Below are 18,059 nucleotides of genomic sequence, written 5' to 3' on the forward strand. Positions count from 1 at the left end.
GTAAACCCGCAAACGACAAATCCTATGATTTTGGCTTATGGGATAGGGATGCATTTCAAATGCGCCAATACTCAAATGAATACAGCCGAGAATTGGCGCTCAGATGGACTGGAACGTGCCCATCACCCCGATAATCACATCTATGGATCAAATTTGAGTAAAGAATGACCATTCAAGGATCCGCCGAGCTGCCATGTTGAAGATGTCCATTATACGTACGCAGGCGCGATTTCTCGCTTGCGTGTTTGACAGCTGCCGATGTATGGGTCTCTCTGCACTGGCAAGCCGTCCAGACCGCTTTCAGAGCCATCAGATAAAAAGAGTTCGAATGACAGCTGAGCTACCTGCCGATGGGAAACTCTAAGCTGGTTTCGAAAAGGAAAAATGTCGCCGACCCGGTCATCTATCCGTTTCCGAGTACTTTTCAGGTATTTTCTCTACATCCCGGGGGTCTCCAAGTTTCTGGATCTCCAATTTTCTGGGTCTCCAGGTTTCTGGGTCTCCAGGTTTCGAGATCTCAAACGTAGGTCCTAAAAATGGAAGCATCCAAGCAACCAATGACCTCCGGCGAAACCCGTCCCCACCGGAGGTCCCCATCTCGAACCAAGGATGAGCTCTGTCTCCACGAGGAAAAAAAGGAACAGGTTCGGTCCAGGAACCACACCCAATTTCCACCCTCTCGTTTCCCCCTATCACACGGGAGCTATGAGAAATGAGGTTCATCTCACTGAACATCCAAGCTTCACAGCCAATAGCTTGCTCGGTCGAGGTAGGAAACTACTGCAACGGGAAGGAGACAGAACTCACTAGTCGGCATCCGCAAAATGAGACAGATCCGTGCGATTGACGAGGAACACAACAGCCGAAGGATCGGCAATCGTCAATCAAATCAACCAGCGCGACTGCCGACTGCAGGAACATGGACTGGGCCCCGCAAAAGATCCACGTCAAATTTGGCCATGACAGCAAAACGGTCTCTGCGTTCTCTCGGGGACGTTTTATTCCCCAACATAACGTGTGAAGCGTACTCGGTAGGGGGTTGCGGGCTCCACTCCGAAGTTGAGCGGAAAGTCCAAACTCCTGCTCTTCTTGGTACTCTCCGTAATTTGATCACCGATATTCCTATCCCCGGGTCCCCCCCATGGGAAGGGGATTTAGGGTGGGGTCTCCGGATCTGGATGGTATGGGAACAAACAGGGAGAATCCCGACTTGACGGGTCCAATCTGCCTCAACTCCAGTCTGTCCATGGTGGCTGACCGATTGTGGATGCTGAAATCGACCTAGTACCAACGGGGAAAGACTCAAGAGTATCCGCGCCTCGGGGCCAAAGAGGCCCTTAGGGCGGCGATGTGGCCTTGCCCCGACAGGCAGTACTTTGGGTTCACTCGACGAGACCCCCGTCCAGTGTTACCGTGATCGCCGGCCCAAGGAAAAATAGTGGCGATGGGATCGATCTGCAAATTCATGTGTCACCGAGGTCTTGGTATTGGAGTCTTGGAGAACGAATGACTCGCCCACATTACTTGGTAATAACCCGCCGCTACTCACCTCCAAGCGCGGGGTCCTTTGCCCTAACCCCGATGCCTGGTGCGGCCTGGATGCCCGGTACCTTGTGTGGGCAGTGGACCAGTGAGACCAGGATGACGGAAAGCTAATCAAGAACCCGAGCGCGAGGACAAGTTCCTTTGGTGAGCGTGCAGCTGCTGCAATGCAGGAGGCCGAATGAAGAAGGCGATCGAGTCCCATACCCAATATGACATCTCGCCGTCCCATCGAGGGGGGAAGGGCCCGCAGAGGCTACGCTCGGCGTTGGCATCCGCTGCAGAAATCGTATGATTTCCAAATTTTAAGCTTTGCCTGCGGGCTGGCGCCGTGCCTTGTTTCTGTACTTTTGGTGCTAGGTGGGTAGCATCATATGCAGGTATCTCACTGGTGCTCGATTTGAGTTGGTTCCAGTACGGAGTAGGCAAGGTGTAAATGCAACGCTTTACAACTGCCTATGCCTGAATGAGGATAGTCTCTGGGCGTGTCTCTACTTTGACTTCTTGGGAGTTTGTCCAGGCAACCTTATTAATTGACCTTCCCAGGTTTGCTTCCTCACATTTTCTTGGATCTGATCGTTGTTGGGGGCCGGATATACCTCTCTCACGAAGTGTCTTCTTTGACCAACATCTACACCACCACCAACATCGGAAACACCATTTGAAACAGCACAGCAAGGAAGAGGAGCCGTCAGACCTTCTAGACTACTCTTTCTCATTTCCACGTCTGTAAGAATTGCCAGTGATTGCCTTGTAGTTGCCTCATCACGTGATCGGACATTTGCATGTCGTAGAGCTCAACGAGGAATATCGCTCTGACTCACTTTCACTTGTCACCCACACTCTAAATTCACCAATTAAATCCACACAAAATGCCAGCTCTCATTTCACTGGCAGAAATTCCGACAGTTTCTCGCCTGTACCAACTGAAGAAGCTAGTCCCGGCATCCTCAACCAGCAGCACCCCATCACAGACTCTTAATGACATCATCTCGCTCATCCGCTCCGACATCACCAAGCTGCAAGTCGACGGTATTGTCAATGCAGCCAACGAGTCTCTTCTCGGCGGTGGCGGCGTCGACGGTGCAATCCACCGAGCCGCTGGTCCGGAGCTCCTAGATGAATGCGAGGACCTGAACGGGTGTGACACTGGCGACGCAAAGATCACTTCAGCCTACGAGCTTCCCTGCAAGAATGTAATTCACACCGTGGGTCCAATCTACCGTGATGAAAAGCGTCAGGACCCGGGCCGTCCTGAGATATTGCTCCGGTCTTGCTACAGACGCAGCCTGGAGGAGGCGGTGCAGAGCAATGTGAGGAGCATCGCGTTTGCAGCCGTCAGTACCGGTGTCTATGGATATCCCAGTGATAAAGCAGCACGGGCTGCTGCTGATGAAGTGCGCAAATTCTTAGAAAAGCCTGAAAACGCAGGCAAACTTGAGCGGGTCATCTTTTGCAACTTTGAGCGGAAGGATGAGCATGCTTATGAGGATGTGATTCCGTGAGTTACTTCGTTCCTGCTGTTATGGGTTATCAGCTAACGAGTATCAGCCAAATCTTCCCGCCCACTGCGCAAGATCTGTCCACCTAAGAAACTATCAACGGAGATGCTAAAGAGACCGCCAAAGAGGGTCTCTTTCTCAATATATGAATAACGATCAATGATCCACGGGCTGGTTTTCGTCATGATATCGTTGCTCAACACCAGCCATATTCAAGAATTTTCTAAGGTAATACTTTATTTTTTGGTAAATAAACAGTAGAATAGAGAAACATGCCCGTATCTAGACCGATATGGCAGTTGTTTTGGCCAAGATCGGTGCAAACACATGCAAACAGAAGCTCCGCTATCAATTTATCAACTCCGAAGATCGCGCGAGATTCACAGATTCTCTTGAACTAGCATTCCCAGCGTGTCCCCCTTCGAGTCGTTTTATGAAAATGAGCAGTTGATCCAAAGCCCACCTAATTCAACTTCGATCCACCCAAATTCCATTCCATCCGCCCCGACACCACCAACATGCCACCCCAAAACCAACCACCGTCACAACCGAAAGTGCGCATCCTTAATCCATACGAGGCCAAAAGACTCTCTCGTAAATCCACCACACCAGAAACACCACAGTACACCTCATTACTCAAGCGCGATGCCCCTGGCCCAAGCCTCACGCGCAAACGCTTCCTCCCAACGTTCATCTCCAACATCCGCGAGCGCTACGCCTCCCTCCCATCACCGGTCCGTCGAACATGTCGCGCACTCCGCATATTCGGAACGCTCGTCCCGATCGGGCTCTTCTTCTCTTCACACGTGGCGCAGGTGATGTGGGTGCGCGGGCCGTCGATGACGCCGTACTTGAATGAAGACTACGACCAGATGCAGACGAAGAGCGACATGGTGCTGGTCAGTATGTGGCCGTTTGGCGCAAGCTGGCCGTGGCAAAGACAGCGACAGAGGCGTCTTGAGCGGGGGATGGTCGTGACATTCCGGTATGAGACCTTTTAACTCCATGCGACCGAAGGAGACGGAGACTAACGGTGTGTTGTAAACAGATCGCCGGCCAATTCTTCGCATATCGCTATTAAGCGCGTTGTCGGACTCCCCGGGGACCGAGTTTCGACTCGTGAGCCGTGCATGAAAGCTACTCAGATTGTTCCCTTTAACCATGTCTGGTTGGAGGGTGATGCGGAGGACCCGCGGAGGACGCTTGATAGTAATACCTACGGGCCGGTTAGTATCAGCTTGATTACTGGCCGGGTGCTCGGTGTGCTGGCTCCGCGCATGCGCTGGTTGAATTGGCAGGATTGGGAGACAGGCAAGGCGGACGATGCTAGGCCGAGTACTCGGCCCGGGGATATTTACCGACAGAGTGTGCGAGACCGGGTTGTGAAGGAGGCAGTGAGATTGGAACAGCCTACCTTTGACTAAGAGAGTATCTACGATGGTGTTGGAACCCTTCCGTGTATATATATGTGGATATCTTGTATTACTATATTCAATAGCGAGCGCTCATGTATAAAAGATAAGAGCAAAAAAGACGAGACTCCAAAAGAAACAAACTCCATGTAGACATGGTGCTATGTGTGTTCGTGCAAAGAAGAATGAGATAATAACCGTCATCACAGAGAAACAATACGAATGTCTTCCTGTTTCTCCTCCTGGAGGCGATCTATCTCCGACGAGATACTCAGGACCCAACGGTCTTTCTCGACCCGACTGCGTGCTTTGAACACGATCGTCCGACCGTGCTTGCCCAGTGTCGACACGTGGCGTAGGGACCGTTTCGCTTCACCCGTGGCCTCTCGTTCATGAGCGCGGAAGTAGCTCTTGCTGAGAGGCTGCCAAATGACAAATGTGATCGACGTATCCTCGTCACGGCTAGTGAAGGCACCCGACGTGAGATACACTCGCGGCAAAGCGTGGAGACCTGGGTTGTTGCTGTCGAATGTCTGGTTGGCGTATAGCAGGTCAGCCTCCGTGACAAGTCCGGAGTAAATGTAGCAGTCACGCAGGTCGATAGTAGCTTCATGTTCTTGGTGAATGTGTGGGATCTGGGCACCGTTCCCCTTGCGCAGCGTAGAGCGGAAGATGAGAAGTTGCCCAGCAATGAGGAGCACATTGCACCTGGTGAAGGTGGCATGGCGACGAGGCTTGCGATAGAGGTGGCCAGACATCTTGATTGTACGACAGCCCACTAGCGAGCAAATGTTGTGGAGATGAGGCGAGGCCTCGGCCTTTTTTACCTCCCATTTCTCTGCAAACTGACCCACGATCGACTCCATTTCCTCGTCGATGTCCAGTAACTTGAGGTTTCGCCGCCGCACGGCCTGGAGTTCAGCTGCGTCGTCGGCATTGCGTGTTGTCCAATATTTCACCAAAGCATCTAGACGCTTGACCCATTCGCTCCGGGAAGCAGCGTCGTAGGCCTGCAAGCGGACAACCAGGCCATTGTCCAGCACCATTTCAAATATCCTGTCGTCATCAAATTGCTTGGTTGAACCATCGTCCTGCCTCGAATCTGCTGCTTCCGGTTGGAAGTCCACAGCAGGCCCCTCTGCAATGTTGGGGTCGGCTGGGCTACTCCCGCGCTGGACCAGGCGTACTTCTTTCACTCGACAAATATCAATATACCCATCTGCATGATTGGTATTGTGCACATTCCTCTGCAGCTGGGCATAGGCTTCTTCATCGTGCCTTTGGACAAACTCAGCGTTCCCACTTGACAGCCACGTGATGTCGCCATCTTTGATCGGATATGGGTTGATTTCCCAGGAATTCGGCATCTCATCAATGATCTCTCGATAAGACGGCACGCTCTCGTCCCCACCCATCGGAGCAAGCTTCGGCGGCGTTGGGGGATAAGCTTTAGCCGGCCTGCAGAACAACAGGTAATGATCCTGCGTGAAGAAGTACAGCCGCTTGAAGAACATTTTGTTCTTTCTCTGGTGCACACCTTTCTGAGAAGTAAGTCGAATCAAGAATCCCTCGACGGGCGACGGCTCCTCTTCCTTCTTGCCTGCCTGCATTATCGCAGTAGAATAATGATGGCGAGGCCGCAGTTCAAGTTCATGTGATGACTCCATCGCCATAGTTCCGTACATGTTCTCCTCGTTAGGTCCAAACAACCACTCTAGACGATCATACCGCTTCCAGGCAAGACCCATTTTCTCGGTCTTAGACCAAGCCCGTAACACCTCTGCCCATTCAGGACGGCCCTCGAGCATCTCCATGCATTTGCGGATAATAGTAGCAGTGGCATACTTCTCATCCGTAGACCGAGGCAGAACTGTAGTGTGTCGATTGTCGTCATCGGTCACTCCGAGGCGAGCCTCTAGTTGCTCAAACGGATGCTTGAAGACCAAAGAGACCCCCAGATCAGGTACATGGATAGGTAGCTTGGTCGAACGCCGCCAGCCCAGCACCTGGCGGATGAAGGTGTACCATTCAGTAGCATGGGCAGTTGATTTGGGACGGATGATGTAGATTTTGGTGCCATGTCTGCGAGGGTGCCAGACCACGAGGGTCTTATCCAAAGCAGAATAAAGGTTGACATTGGTGTTCCTGTGATTTAACAGGATCTCGTAGTAGGGGCGGGATTTGTTATTCGGGCTCTGTGCATCGGGGATCACGCGCGTGCGGTACATTTGCAAAGCAAACGGTGCATGCTCTGCCGAGCTCTTTCGACAAACCACCAAAAACTCTCGCCATTTGTCCACGCTGCGAGATTCCATCCGTAGGCTGTCATTCTCACTATAGTCGGAAGGCAGATTCTCCTTAAGAGTCTCTTCAACGCAAACAAGCATCCTTTCAGCTTTGACGATCTCCCCATCCTGTACTTTCCTCCGACGAGGACGATTCGCAGCGATAGTACCTCCAGTCTTAGCTATGCGGGAGCGCAGTCTCTGCTGCTTATCCTTGACATTGTCATCCAAGTTGTATTTCGCGTTGTATTTCGCCATCTTCTTGGTTAATCGCTGTGGCATGTGCCTTCCAGGCCCAAAACCTTCTTGATGGGTTTCGTCCTCATTTTGGGGCTCCTGTTGGTCCAAGGAGAAGTGAGTTGTGGAAGATATCTTGCTGGCTTTGCTCTTCAGTTTTGATTTGAACAAAGGCGTGGCGGAGTCGGCTTCGCTTGCTACTGCGGAATTGGTAGATATCAAGGGACTCTGACCGTTTTGGCTGGCAAAGCTCACACCTTGCGATCCTTGCGATTGGGGTCGATGGCTAGGAGGCTGCAGCCCCGTGGCGCGCATGGTAGAAGACGTTATATCCGTGTCTGCGGAATTGGATTCGAATTCCCTGGCCGTCACGAAAGAAGAAGATGCAATCGTACTGTCGTAAATCCGCTCTTGCCTTCTTGAGCTTGCCCTCGGCGTAGCATCGGAATCTTCATCGGAGGGTTCCTCTTCTGTCTGATTCGCTTCCTCTGTTTCTGTGGCCTCTGTGCCTGTGGCCTCTGTACCTGTAGCCTCTGTGCCTGTAGCCTCTGTGCCTGTAGCCTCTGTGCCTGTAGCCTCTGTGCCTGTAGCCTCAGTGCCTGTAGCCTCAGTTTCCTGTGTTTCCTCTGGATGAGTGAGCGTACGAAGCTCGCCTGTGGGCTCTTCGCTTGAATCTTGCTCAGCTTCTGTTTGCTCGGCCTCTGTATCGTCTTGTTCCGTTCCAGGATCTTCATTCGTATGCGTAAAGGTGAGGGCGACCTCCTCCAAAGTTGGCGGCGAAACAACGGCCTGGTCCTGGTTTCGATTCTCATCGTATTGGCTGTAATGGGAGGCGATTGGATCCGCTGAAAATGATAAGGTCTGGGATGTGTAATTCTTGAATCGCAGCCGAGATTTATACCAGGACTTGCGGTGTCCATGAATCCAGCCTTCAGGAATCGGCCCGATGAAGAAACGCCGGTTAGTCATGTGCAAATGATGAGCGGAGGCATGGCGCTGTTCATAGAGACGGTGATCAGACTTGAGGTGGATATAAGGTGCGGTGGGACAATCAATTGACCTACCAGCTTCAGATCCGTGTAGGACCCAGACGGGAGACCCTGGTATTGCTCAGGTTCCGCTGCGCGGATAGCTTCCTGGGCCGAGCCGTGGGCCTGATCCGGAGCGCTCATGGCACCGTCTCGTTACCGACCGAGCGGTTGAACTGAATAACAGCAGACTGCACAGCAAGGAGCGGACCACGAACGGGGAGATCGACCAGGCAGGAGGGGATTGCATAGCGCGATCGATCGAGGATCATCAAGCGATGACGTAGTGTATGCAAACAGTCACGTGCCGTTCATGTTTGCATCGTTTACACTGTTTGTTGCCCCATGCGGACCCCGCGGCGGGTGATTGGGCTGCGTGGCACCGCAGCGGTGAGGGACAACTGTTGATACCAGTCCTGTCACTTGTCTGTTCGCTTTTCCTCACTCCAATTGCTTCAATTGACACATTTCATCATGGCTGCTACTTCCGCCGACGGTACCTGGTTCGACACCCTCAAAAAGTCCTTCGCGGAAGTCCTCATCGATGCCGCCAAGGACGACGCTATCTCCACTGCTGAGTTCCTCGAGGCCGCCGAGTCTCTGGTGACTCTGTTTGGTGAGTATTGTCGTCTCACTGCATGCAGATATTCGACACTAATGCAATCCTTTCTCCAGACGTCATCGGCTCCGCAGCCTTCGGTCCCGTCAAGAGCGATTTGCTGGGCAACATCAAGGTCCGAGGTCTCCCTGTTCCCCTCCGAGATATGGACAGGTGCTGATATCTACAATAGAAAGTCAAGGATCGCATGCTAGCTGCCCCTGCTGAGTCCCAGACCCTGCAGGATCTGGTCCTGAACGAATTGAAGACTGGCAAGCACACTGCCACCGAGGGTCTGGTCTGGCTGGTCCGGTAAGTCTCCGCGGTACTTTTGAATCCTTCAGGCACCACTTGTTCAAGCATCCTGGATATATGACCATGCGGATATGTGACTGATCTTATTTGATATCCATAGCGGCCTCGATTTCACTGCCCAGGCTCTTCGGCACAACCTCGAGAACCCGAAGGAGGAGTTGTCTGCCTCCTTCCGCCATGCCTACGGCGGTACCCTCAAGCCCCACCACTCCTGGGTGATCAAGCCGGTGTTCAGCGCTGCCATGTCCGCAACCCCGTACCGGGCCGACTTCTACAAGAAGCTGGGTAGCGACCAGTCCAAGGTCAACACTTCCATGGAGAAGGAGGTCGCGGCTCTGGAGAAGGTGGTGGCCATCCTAAAGACCTTCCAGGCGCGCAAGGACGCCCAGTGGAAGTAAATTCCCCTGAACAGATCTTCTGATTCGATTATCGGGGATGGTCTGCGGTGTAAATTTGATATGTACATATTGGATTGGATCTGTGTCTCTGCGAGCACGTGAGTTTCTTCGACATAGCGCGATATAGCGAATCCACATTAGCTTTTGCTGCGAATGTATTTCCCTGTTATCGAACAGGGCAGGATGGGTTGGACATGTAGATGATGTAAAGAGTAAACTTCGTTACTACACGCTCAGGCCGCTGGGATTTGGCTAAAATGCGGCTGCTTTCGTAACCATAATCACATGGCCGCTAGTCTTTTTTACCTTTCAACTCGCTTTTTCCCGGGTCTATGGATACTCACAAATGATCATCGATGCGGCGTCCGGTAGTCTGCAATACCTTCTCCCCGAACACGAGGCGCACCAGGGCGCAATTCGACAAGCTGCCCTAACGGGCTAGACCGGGGCCACATGGAGTAAACCACGTTTCCCGGTACCGTGATGGACTGGACCACCTTACGGCAGTTGGAACATTTGCTGGAGATCGAACATTTAATTTGTGGCGATCCACTCAGACATTCCACGTTTCCCAGATTCTATCTTTAGTCTATCTTTAGTCATGCGGAGATCAAGTGCCCTAAAGACGACCAAGTACATCGTGTAGAAAGTCTAACTTGGATAACATATTGGGACTGCAAGGGCATTCACGGCTAGCCATGACAATGACATTGTAATAGTGCATGATTGACATCCAAAAAGGCCTAGAATCAGACGACAACTGAATCCGGATGTCAACCCGATTTTACACCCTAAGTGATCCACCCGTGCGGTGGAGACGACAAAGTTATCAGGTAATTTCCGACCAGTCCATCGCACTGCAGATCATGCCTCGCTGCTCGTACGGCAGAGTCTCTTCTCCCTGTCGATCGTTGTTGGGCGTCCCTTCTCATTCCTGCTGAAACAGTAGTGCTCGGGATGGATTTCCAACGGTAATTGTCGGCAATTATACATCGGCGATCTCGATTCGATACATCGTGATCAAGATCGGTAGCAGGTACCAGCAGTTCATGGCGCCACGCCCCCCTTTCGCCAGACCAGTGATAGGTAGGTTAGAACCTTGGGAATAAAATGGATTGCCCTGCCAGGTTGAACTCTAGTTACGTTATTAAGCTCGCCTGCCGCCTTTTAAGCCCCTGAGGCGTGGCGATGTGTCATCGTATCCCGGGCAGGGGGCAAATAAACCTCGCATAACGTTATGTCGAACGCTAGCCGTGGCCATGACCTCCTTGAACAACCAGAAACAGCCTAGCGGCGCTCCTCTTCCTTCAGCGGACGCAAGACCAAGAGTCCGGTTCCACTTGGGCTGGAATTATCCACATTTCTCGTTGGCGAGATGCCTGTCGCGTTTTGGCAGCAAACTTGTTCGAGTCATGTCACCGAGCCTTGTTCTGACGATGAAACCCGGTGCCACGGTCTGAGCGCCCCAGATCGCTTAAAACCAAGTCCAAGTTCTAGCCACAGCCGTGGTGGGAGTGTTTCAAGTGGTCTGTGAATGGCACCGTCGGTATTTGCAGTTAGACTTTTTTCTCCACACGGCATCCATGGAAGAAAATCTAACCTTCCGCGTCTACACGCTCAATCCTTCATTTATCCTTTGGAAATTCCTGGAGATGTGACATATACACTCGTCCGGGATTTATCGAGCCTCCGATTTCAAGGACAAACACGCGAGTCCCGGCAGAAAGTAGCGTGGTCGACCCACTCCTCCACGGCTCGTAATCCAAACCGTAGAACGGGGTGAGCGCCAGTAGGCGGGATACTCGGATCCCACCTTATTCCGCTCCCACTAGTCCCGCTTCGAATATCATCCCGCGAAGCCTCAGCGAGTTTTCGGTCTAAATACGGAGAACAGCGGATACCCACCACGACCCTTTGACCCCGTTGCCACCCTTGACGGAGCGCATCCTTAGCTCGTGACAGCCTTTTTCTGTCCCTTTTTCCCAGCTTTTTCTCCTCATACTCGATCTGACAGCTACCCTCGGTCACATCTGATTTACATCGGGCCTGCACGAGTGGTGGGAATCATGAATTGGGAGTGACACCGTTTTCTCAACCGACTATCACTATGTTACCTTTGGATGGTCGCAGCGAGACGATTTTTATCGTGACTACTATTTTCTTGGGCCTTTCGTTCATAGCGGTCTGTCTGCGATGCTTTGTCCGGCTCAGGCTCGTAAAGGCCTTTGGCTACGATGATGCGCTGATGGTCTTTGCAATGGTACGTCTTATTCCTTGGCTGCATTTGCGCGCCCTTTGCTAAAATTTGGCTAGGTCTTGAATGTCCTGTTCGCCCTTTGTGGTATCACCGGTGCCCTATATGGAATGGGCCAAAGAACCCCGGTACTTCTGGAGCGCGGCACCATGGAAACTGCCATGTTTGTATGTTTTGCTCCTGCCCCCTGCATGACTTACTTCCAATGTACGAACCACATGAGTCAACGATCACATCTAACAACTTATCAGTGGTGGTGGCTTGGCCAAACGAGCTATGTCTGGGTTTGCGCAATCGCCAAGATCTCGATCGCCGTTGCCCTTCTCCGTCTCACCGTCGCTAAAGTTCATACCGTCATCCTATGGGTCGTCATCGGCGTCACTGGGATCATTGGTCTAATATTCTGGTTCATGTTGACCCTACAGTGCACGCCAGTTTCGTTCTTTTGGCAGCGAGTCCGGCTGGAGCTCGAGCCACCGGTCTATGTTTCCGGCACTTGCATGAATCTCAATAGTATCATCGCCATCGCCTACGTCTATAGTGTCGTCGCTACATGCTGTGATCTGACTCTGGGACTCCTGCCGGTGTTCCTCGTGTGGAACTTGCAGATGAATATACGGACCAAGGCTGCTTTGGCCGGTATTCTGGGCATGGGTTGCGTGTATGTCCCTAGATTTCTCTGGAATGTCCTGTCCGGTCCGATGCTAACCGATTTGCAATTTAGTGCCAGTGCCGCAGTCATCGTTCGCATTCCCTATCTGCAGGACTATAAGGACCCCGATTTCTTATGTGAGTTTCACTTCTGCCCATGAATTGGGTGAAATTGCCTCCGGGAGGGCGGCAGGCAAACGGGACCACAATACTAACGCAATCAATCTCCACAGACGCGACCACCAACATCTCCATTTGGTCCAACGTTGAAGCCAGTCTGGGCATTGCTGCCGGTAGTCTCGTTACCCTCCGCCCACTCTTCCGCTGGTTTCGCGATCCCAGTTCCGCTGGCAGTCGGAGCAAAAGCAAGCGGACAGGAGGCAGCGTACCGTTGTCCAGTGTGAACGCTCCACGGTCGGACCCCTCAGGGCCTCAGTACTGGCGCCCGGACCTGGACCCAGAGGATTCGCAGGCAGTAATCACGACCATCCATACCTCGAATCATGGCAGCCGTACGAGTAGCCAGGAGGATCTGAATCCCAAGCACGGGACCTTCTTTTCCGGGGTGAATGTGCAGAAGACCTTTTTCGTTTCTGGGGAGGATTCTCGGTGATCAAAACTGGAATGTGTCCTTGTATTGATTCCAAGCATAAATGAAATAATAATTGAACGTACCTAATTGCAAACAAAGGACTGAGATCAATGGGCCCAGTATGTATAAATAAATTGCACACAATATACCCCCCAAAAGTTCCATCCACAAGGATTCCGAGGTTAAAAAATTGACAGATAAGCACGTGGATCATTGTGAGACAATAATTGCAAAATAGTGTGCACCGCCAAGCCAGCCACAAATCCTTCGTGCATGCATATTGTAAAATGAAGGATCAGTCGGTCCGACCCCGGCTACATAATTTTGCTTAATTTGAATGGCCCCCTTTATGTATCCATAGATCCCACTGCCTTTCACCAAGCCCTGCCGGGCTAGCTCAATCGGTAGAGCGTGAGACTCTTAATCTCAAGGTTGCGGGTTCGACCCCCGCGTTCGGCTATTCCTACAAAATAACCTGAGATATCTTTTTTTAGTATTTTATTTTTATTTTATTACAAACCCATTTTTTGGCTGTCAGGATTTTCGAATCATACCTTGGGGTAGACAGAACAAAAAGAAATCCATGGATCCTTTCCAACGGTTTCTTTCTCAATTGACTGAGGCAATTGAGATGATTAGAGTGAAAATGTACTTTCAAGGTTGACCCAGAACGAAGAGCCAATTGTGGCTTTTTTTTACCTCCAGTGAACTACGCAAACAGAGAAGCTTCAGAGCTCTGCAGCCTTGCCTGGGTGACAGCAGTTAGATCTTGTCAACACCGAGGGCAGGGATAGAAGGGGCCATCCAGTACCGGACTACTTTCTACTATAAAGGTTGGTGACAGAACGTGAACACTTCACATTGAAGAACACAATATAGCTAGTTAAATTGATTATATAGCCCTGAACGACCGCCAACGCCCGATGCTATGCATATATCATCGAAAGGTGCTCGAAAACGCCTTAGAGAATAGCAAAAAATGGAAATAGACAAAAGGAAAATGAAGACAGACAGGTGAATGACAACATGCTATGCATCACCTGTGCAGGATATATGAAACGATTGACAGCTCAGAAAGAGATCAAGAATTGGCTTGCAATGTGCCAGTGTAGACGCCTTCGAAGTCCAGCCCGGAGAGCATGCCGTTCACCTTGTCGATCTCACGGCTCAGGTCCTCGACATTCACGGCGAGGCTGCTCACCTCGTCGAACTTGCGCCGTCGATTGGCATCGGCGATCATTTCGGATACGAAAAATTTCTGCTCCTCCAGCACGATTAGACGCTCTCGCAGGGACTTTTCTTCTGCTTCAAGTGCGGAGACAGCACTGCTTGACTCGCTGGCTAGGCTGCTGTTGCTACCGCTGGCGGCGACGTGGTTATTATATTTTATAGATGCAAGTGCCGACTCTTGAGGTCGAGGAGTAGGCAACCCATTCATTGGAGTGGATGGGGAGGATGTGCGACTGGGGATGCGGTCTCCAGCGAGAGAAGCATGTTTGAGAACCTTGGGAAGGGATTTCAAGGGTAGCATGTGGAGATGGAGGAAATTGCTGGCTTGTTGATATATGGCTGTTTGTAAGCGCTGTTGAGTGGGTGACTGAGTGGGTAAGTCGCGGATGCGCCGAGCTGCAACATCGTACTTTGCAAAAGAATCCATCAGTCGCTTGCGGACTTTGGATGCGTCTGCTATTTGTATTGAGGTTGGTGGACGCCTTGGATCTCTGCTACAATGTTAGTAATTGCCCAAAGAATCCAGAGGATAATCATACTGTAATGCAGTGAGAAGTTTCTGGAACCTGGGAAGGTGCAGACGGATGCCTCTTTCAAATTGGACCAGGTTTTCATACGCCCTGACCTCGGGGGGTTTCCGTGTGATGTCTGCCTGGAAGTCTCGTCGGTCGAATAATGTAGCCTTGCAGGTTTTGCAAAGCCTAACATCCACATTGATTAACTTGTCGGTAGCAGATTTCTCGGAGGCTTTCGAGATGTTAGAGATCATTTCATCCTAGGGTGGATTTGGAAACTTACGAGGCGCGATGCTCAACCCCACCTCACTGGAACAGCCAGTATTCGGATCACCACAAACAACCCGCCCGCAAGTCCTGCAATGATGTCTCCGAAAGGAGTAGCCAGAGAAGTCCTGTTGACAAAAGGGGCACCGAGAAACGCTCGCATCATCCTGCCAACTGACAATTGTTTGTTCCAAAGCCTTTCGCTGATCATTCTGCCATGCCATGGAGAACAACTTTGTTGCAGTAGGATGTATTTGGTCGGGTGGCAGGCTGGCCAACAATTGCGTGAGTCGAGTTAATCGCTTCTCGAGCCGAGAAACTTCCAAGAAATCCTTGTCGACCGTCTGCTTGCGAATAGCTTTAAATGCTGATGTTTGGTCCCTGATCGTACCTATTTTTTATTAGCATGATATGCAACCTCAAAGGATTGGGCCTGCTCACCGGTATGATCATTGTAGCCTTCCCTCGACTTATAGCATGTTTCGCATACTCGTGCCCAAATACCCCTCACGGGTTCGTGTTGTGCCGATCGCGATAGTTTCATTTGATACATGGTATGCTCCTCGCAAAAGAGCTTCCCGCACTTCCGACAGTTGACGCACCCGTTGGTGGCATTAAGTCGTTTCCCGCACGAAGGTTCCAGACACATATCATAAAGACAACCAGCTTGCCAGTGTTCCTTTGTAATTAGGTCTTCGGGATCGTGTAGTTTCGGGGCCGAGATAGAAGCCTCGGGCGGCCCGGCATGAGCTGCGAGTGGGCGGCTCGAAGTCGAAATCGAAGTCGAAGTCGAAGTCGTTTGATTCTCGTTTGATTCGAAGACATCCAGGCCCTTCAGCTTCTGATTGAGCACGGCAAGGGGCTGAAACTTTCTCGCCTTCTCCATCTGGACCTTGAACCAGTCCTTGACCTCATCTTGTCTGTCGTCTTCTAGGTTTTGGTGGATGTCGTCGAGGTGCCTGTCGAGATGTTAATGAACGCTGCGGGCGATGCACAGGATGGGGAGAGGTTTGGGAGGTACCTGTTTAACTGTAGTAGAGTTACCTGAAGCAAATCAGCATTATTTCCCGGGCTGCGATCACGCATAGGTTACGAAACATACCATCTCCTCATTGCAGATCGGACAGGTGAGCAGAGCTCCGGGAGCAGCCGGGGCCGCAGAGATGGAGGTATCGCCATTCTCAAGAGAGATGCGCGAGGTGAGATCTTGGGTCGCCGATGAGAACTGTGATACAGACGTTTGCGAGCTGAGGGAAACGCTGCTGGCGGTCGGCGACAGCACCCTTGGCTTCGGCTGCGGGGACGGGGCTGATGAGAGCGCGCTCGGAGTGCCCAGAATACGACCTCCGCCCAGCGTCCTCCGGGACATGGTTACAGGGACATGAAAGCTGAGAATCAGTGATTGCTCAGCCCAGCATCAAGTTGGCTGCACAGGTTGAGGTCGCCTTGTCAGTCAGGGCAGGATGGAGTTGACGGGGCGTTCGCCGTGACAACGCGGTGGAGCCTAGTGTCATGCCTGAGGCACCAATCCCCAACTTCAACACAGCAAGATATCTAGAACTTGTAGTTTTCTTTAATATGATCTAAGAGAAAACAGGTCGACGAGCTTGGTATTGGCCATATGTAACAGGGCCTAGGCAGCAGAAACCTGGATGAATGCCCACGACGTTGGCTATCAGGTGATCGTGTCGTCCTAAGCCTTTTGGGACTCCTATGTTCTGCCCTTTTGGCCCTTGATATCTTAAACATTGAGATGCGTCATTGTAAATCATAATGAATTTCCAAGGGCCTCTTGATAATTCTATCATGTTTCGGTATATTCTATTTTGTTGGTTCTGTATGTTTATTCAGTCTCGCTGGATCTAAATCTCCGTACTTCGGTCGATTAGATTGGCCTTTAAAATGACTACGACGATCACCTATTTACGTTCAACAGTCCCATTCTGTCTTGAAAAAGTCTCCGAAGCTTAGATTTGTGTTCAAAATAAACGAATGAAGTGTTATTGGTAACGATCGTGTCTAGCTCGCTAAAGCGCGCCAAAAGAATGATTCATTTTTTTTTTTTTTTTTATGTCTATTTCATCTTTTCACACTTTTTTTGTTTCGGTCCATTGTCCCGTTTTTTATCTTCTCTTTCTAGGGCATTGTGTCGTTTCTTTTTTGTGCAAGTCGTGAAGTCGTGATCCCATGTATACGGAGGTTTGGACCAAGGTCCAACGTATTCCTAATAAATAGCCGTACCCTTACTGCTCATAGTCACGGTGGTAGCTGATACCAGTATTTGGATTGTCGTAATCCCGATGGACGTAAGCAGTTCCATCAGGGCGGCGGTCAACGTCTCGGTGGTAGCTGGTACCGGTATTTGGGTTGTCGTATTCCCGATGGGCGCGGGTGCTTCCATCAGCACGGCGGTCAACGTCTCGGTGTCGGTAGACGCCGTCGTCATCAACTCGCTCGCGGTGGTGTCGTCGCGAGTCATCGGTCTCATAGTCAAGGTGCTGGTCGTAGGCGCCTGTGTTGGGATCATAGGTTGTTGTGCCGTATCCGGTGTCATAGGCCGGAGTATCATAGGTGGTTCCGACAATCTCGTATGTGGTGCCCGAGGGGTCGTAGTTGTAATTGTAGTTGCTCATCTTGAAGGAGGGTTATGAATAGTCTTGATCTGAGAGATCTGCTGTGAAAATGTAAAATAGTCTGATTCTGATCTAGCCATCGAAGCTCAAAAAACTTCGAGCCTTATATTACTCCCCGTGGCGTTTGTATCACGAGTATGACCATGTCTGACATCACGTTACAAATGAATTGCCAACGGCGAGGCAAAAGACATGTCTGGATAGGCAAAGATAGAGGAGTATTATCGAATGAAAGGTACTCCTATGATTGATTCATTTTTCTGGGGAACGTGGTTCGAGACCGTCTCCTTGGGAGGCGAATGATGTTAAGCTCAAGGCTGGGGATCCACATAACCAAGGATGTGCCCCTACCATTAAAGCACCAAAAGTTCCCGTTGCTTCTATGGGTGGAATCGAGAGGGATTACTGTACAATCCTCTGGCAGTCCCAGATATCCTATATTGAATAGAGAAAGTATGTTTCGGTCGTTCAATTTCATCGAGGGGCTAATCCATCCTTGTGTTCTATGTTCCGGAACGAAGAATTTGTCCCCTTGCAAAAGCAAATTGCGAAAACGGATTAACAGATAAGACTCACAAAAAATCCCTGATGTCTCCCCAT

The 18,059-nt window shown here is 51.0% G+C and overlaps 7 protein-coding genes across 7 annotated transcripts; 4 read left to right on the forward strand and 3 right to left on the reverse strand.

The window, feature by feature from the left end:
* Window positions 1–2,414: 2,414 nt before the first annotated feature.
* Window positions 2,415–3,133, forward strand: N7498_006918 (macro domain-containing protein; the record flags this gene model as incomplete). Its single annotated transcript, XM_058453980.1, has 2 exons — window positions 2,415–3,043; window positions 3,094–3,133. The coding sequence occupies 2 exons, from the start codon at window positions 2,415–2,417 to the stop codon at window positions 3,131–3,133; spliced, it is 669 nt and encodes a 222-aa protein (XP_058306229.1).
* Window positions 3,134–3,562: 429 nt separating this feature from the next.
* On the forward strand, window positions 3,563–4,468 carry N7498_006919 (putative mitochondrial inner membrane protease subunit Imp2; the record flags this gene model as incomplete). Its single annotated transcript, XM_058453981.1, has 2 exons — window positions 3,563–4,029; window positions 4,093–4,468. 2 exons carry the CDS (start codon window positions 3,563–3,565, stop codon window positions 4,466–4,468), a joined length of 843 nt encoding a protein of 280 aa, XP_058306230.1.
* Window positions 4,469–4,659: 191 nt separating this feature from the next.
* Window positions 4,660–8,150, reverse strand: N7498_006920 (sporulation-specific 71 family protein; the record flags this gene model as incomplete). Its single annotated transcript, XM_058453982.1, has 2 exons — window positions 4,660–7,974; window positions 8,043–8,150. The coding sequence occupies 2 exons, from the start codon at window positions 8,148–8,150 to the stop codon at window positions 4,660–4,662; spliced, it is 3,423 nt and encodes a 1,140-aa protein (XP_058306231.1).
* A 330-nt stretch (window positions 8,151–8,480) lies between these two features.
* On the forward strand, window positions 8,481–9,317 carry N7498_006921 (GLTP domain-containing protein; the record flags this gene model as incomplete). Its single annotated transcript, XM_058453983.1, has 4 exons — window positions 8,481–8,622; window positions 8,682–8,740; window positions 8,798–8,916; window positions 9,020–9,317. 4 exons carry the CDS (start codon window positions 8,481–8,483, stop codon window positions 9,315–9,317), a joined length of 618 nt encoding a protein of 205 aa, XP_058306232.1.
* Window positions 9,318–11,424: 2,107 nt separating this feature from the next.
* N7498_006922 (uncharacterized protein) lies at window positions 11,425–12,835 on the forward strand (the record flags this gene model as incomplete). Its single annotated transcript, XM_058453984.1, has 5 exons — window positions 11,425–11,577; window positions 11,631–11,738; window positions 11,823–12,232; window positions 12,296–12,360; window positions 12,456–12,835. 5 exons carry the CDS (start codon window positions 11,425–11,427, stop codon window positions 12,833–12,835), a joined length of 1,116 nt encoding a protein of 371 aa, XP_058306233.1.
* A 1,060-nt stretch (window positions 12,836–13,895) lies between these two features.
* Window positions 13,896–16,195, reverse strand: N7498_006923 (uncharacterized protein; the record flags this gene model as incomplete). The annotated part of the gene is made up of 6 exons (XM_058453985.1): window positions 13,896–14,535; window positions 14,584–14,791; window positions 14,843–15,217; window positions 15,268–15,785; window positions 15,848–15,870; window positions 15,929–16,195. 6 exons carry the CDS (start codon window positions 16,193–16,195, stop codon window positions 13,896–13,898), a joined length of 2,031 nt encoding a protein of 676 aa, XP_058306234.1.
* Window positions 16,196–17,069: 874 nt separating this feature from the next.
* Window positions 17,070–17,459, reverse strand: N7498_006924 (uncharacterized protein; the record flags this gene model as incomplete). Its single annotated transcript, XM_058453986.1, has 1 exon — window positions 17,070–17,459. One exon carries the CDS (start codon window positions 17,457–17,459, stop codon window positions 17,070–17,072), a length of 390 nt encoding a protein of 129 aa, XP_058306235.1.
* Between the last annotated feature and the right edge of the window lie 600 nt (window positions 17,460–18,059).

This window comes from Penicillium cinerascens (assembly GCF_028974065.1).
Source record: "Penicillium cinerascens strain IBT 15544 chromosome Unknown contig_9_segment0_segment0, whole genome shotgun sequence".
Taxonomy (NCBI): Eukaryota; Fungi; Ascomycota; class Eurotiomycetes; order Eurotiales; family Aspergillaceae; genus Penicillium; species Penicillium cinerascens.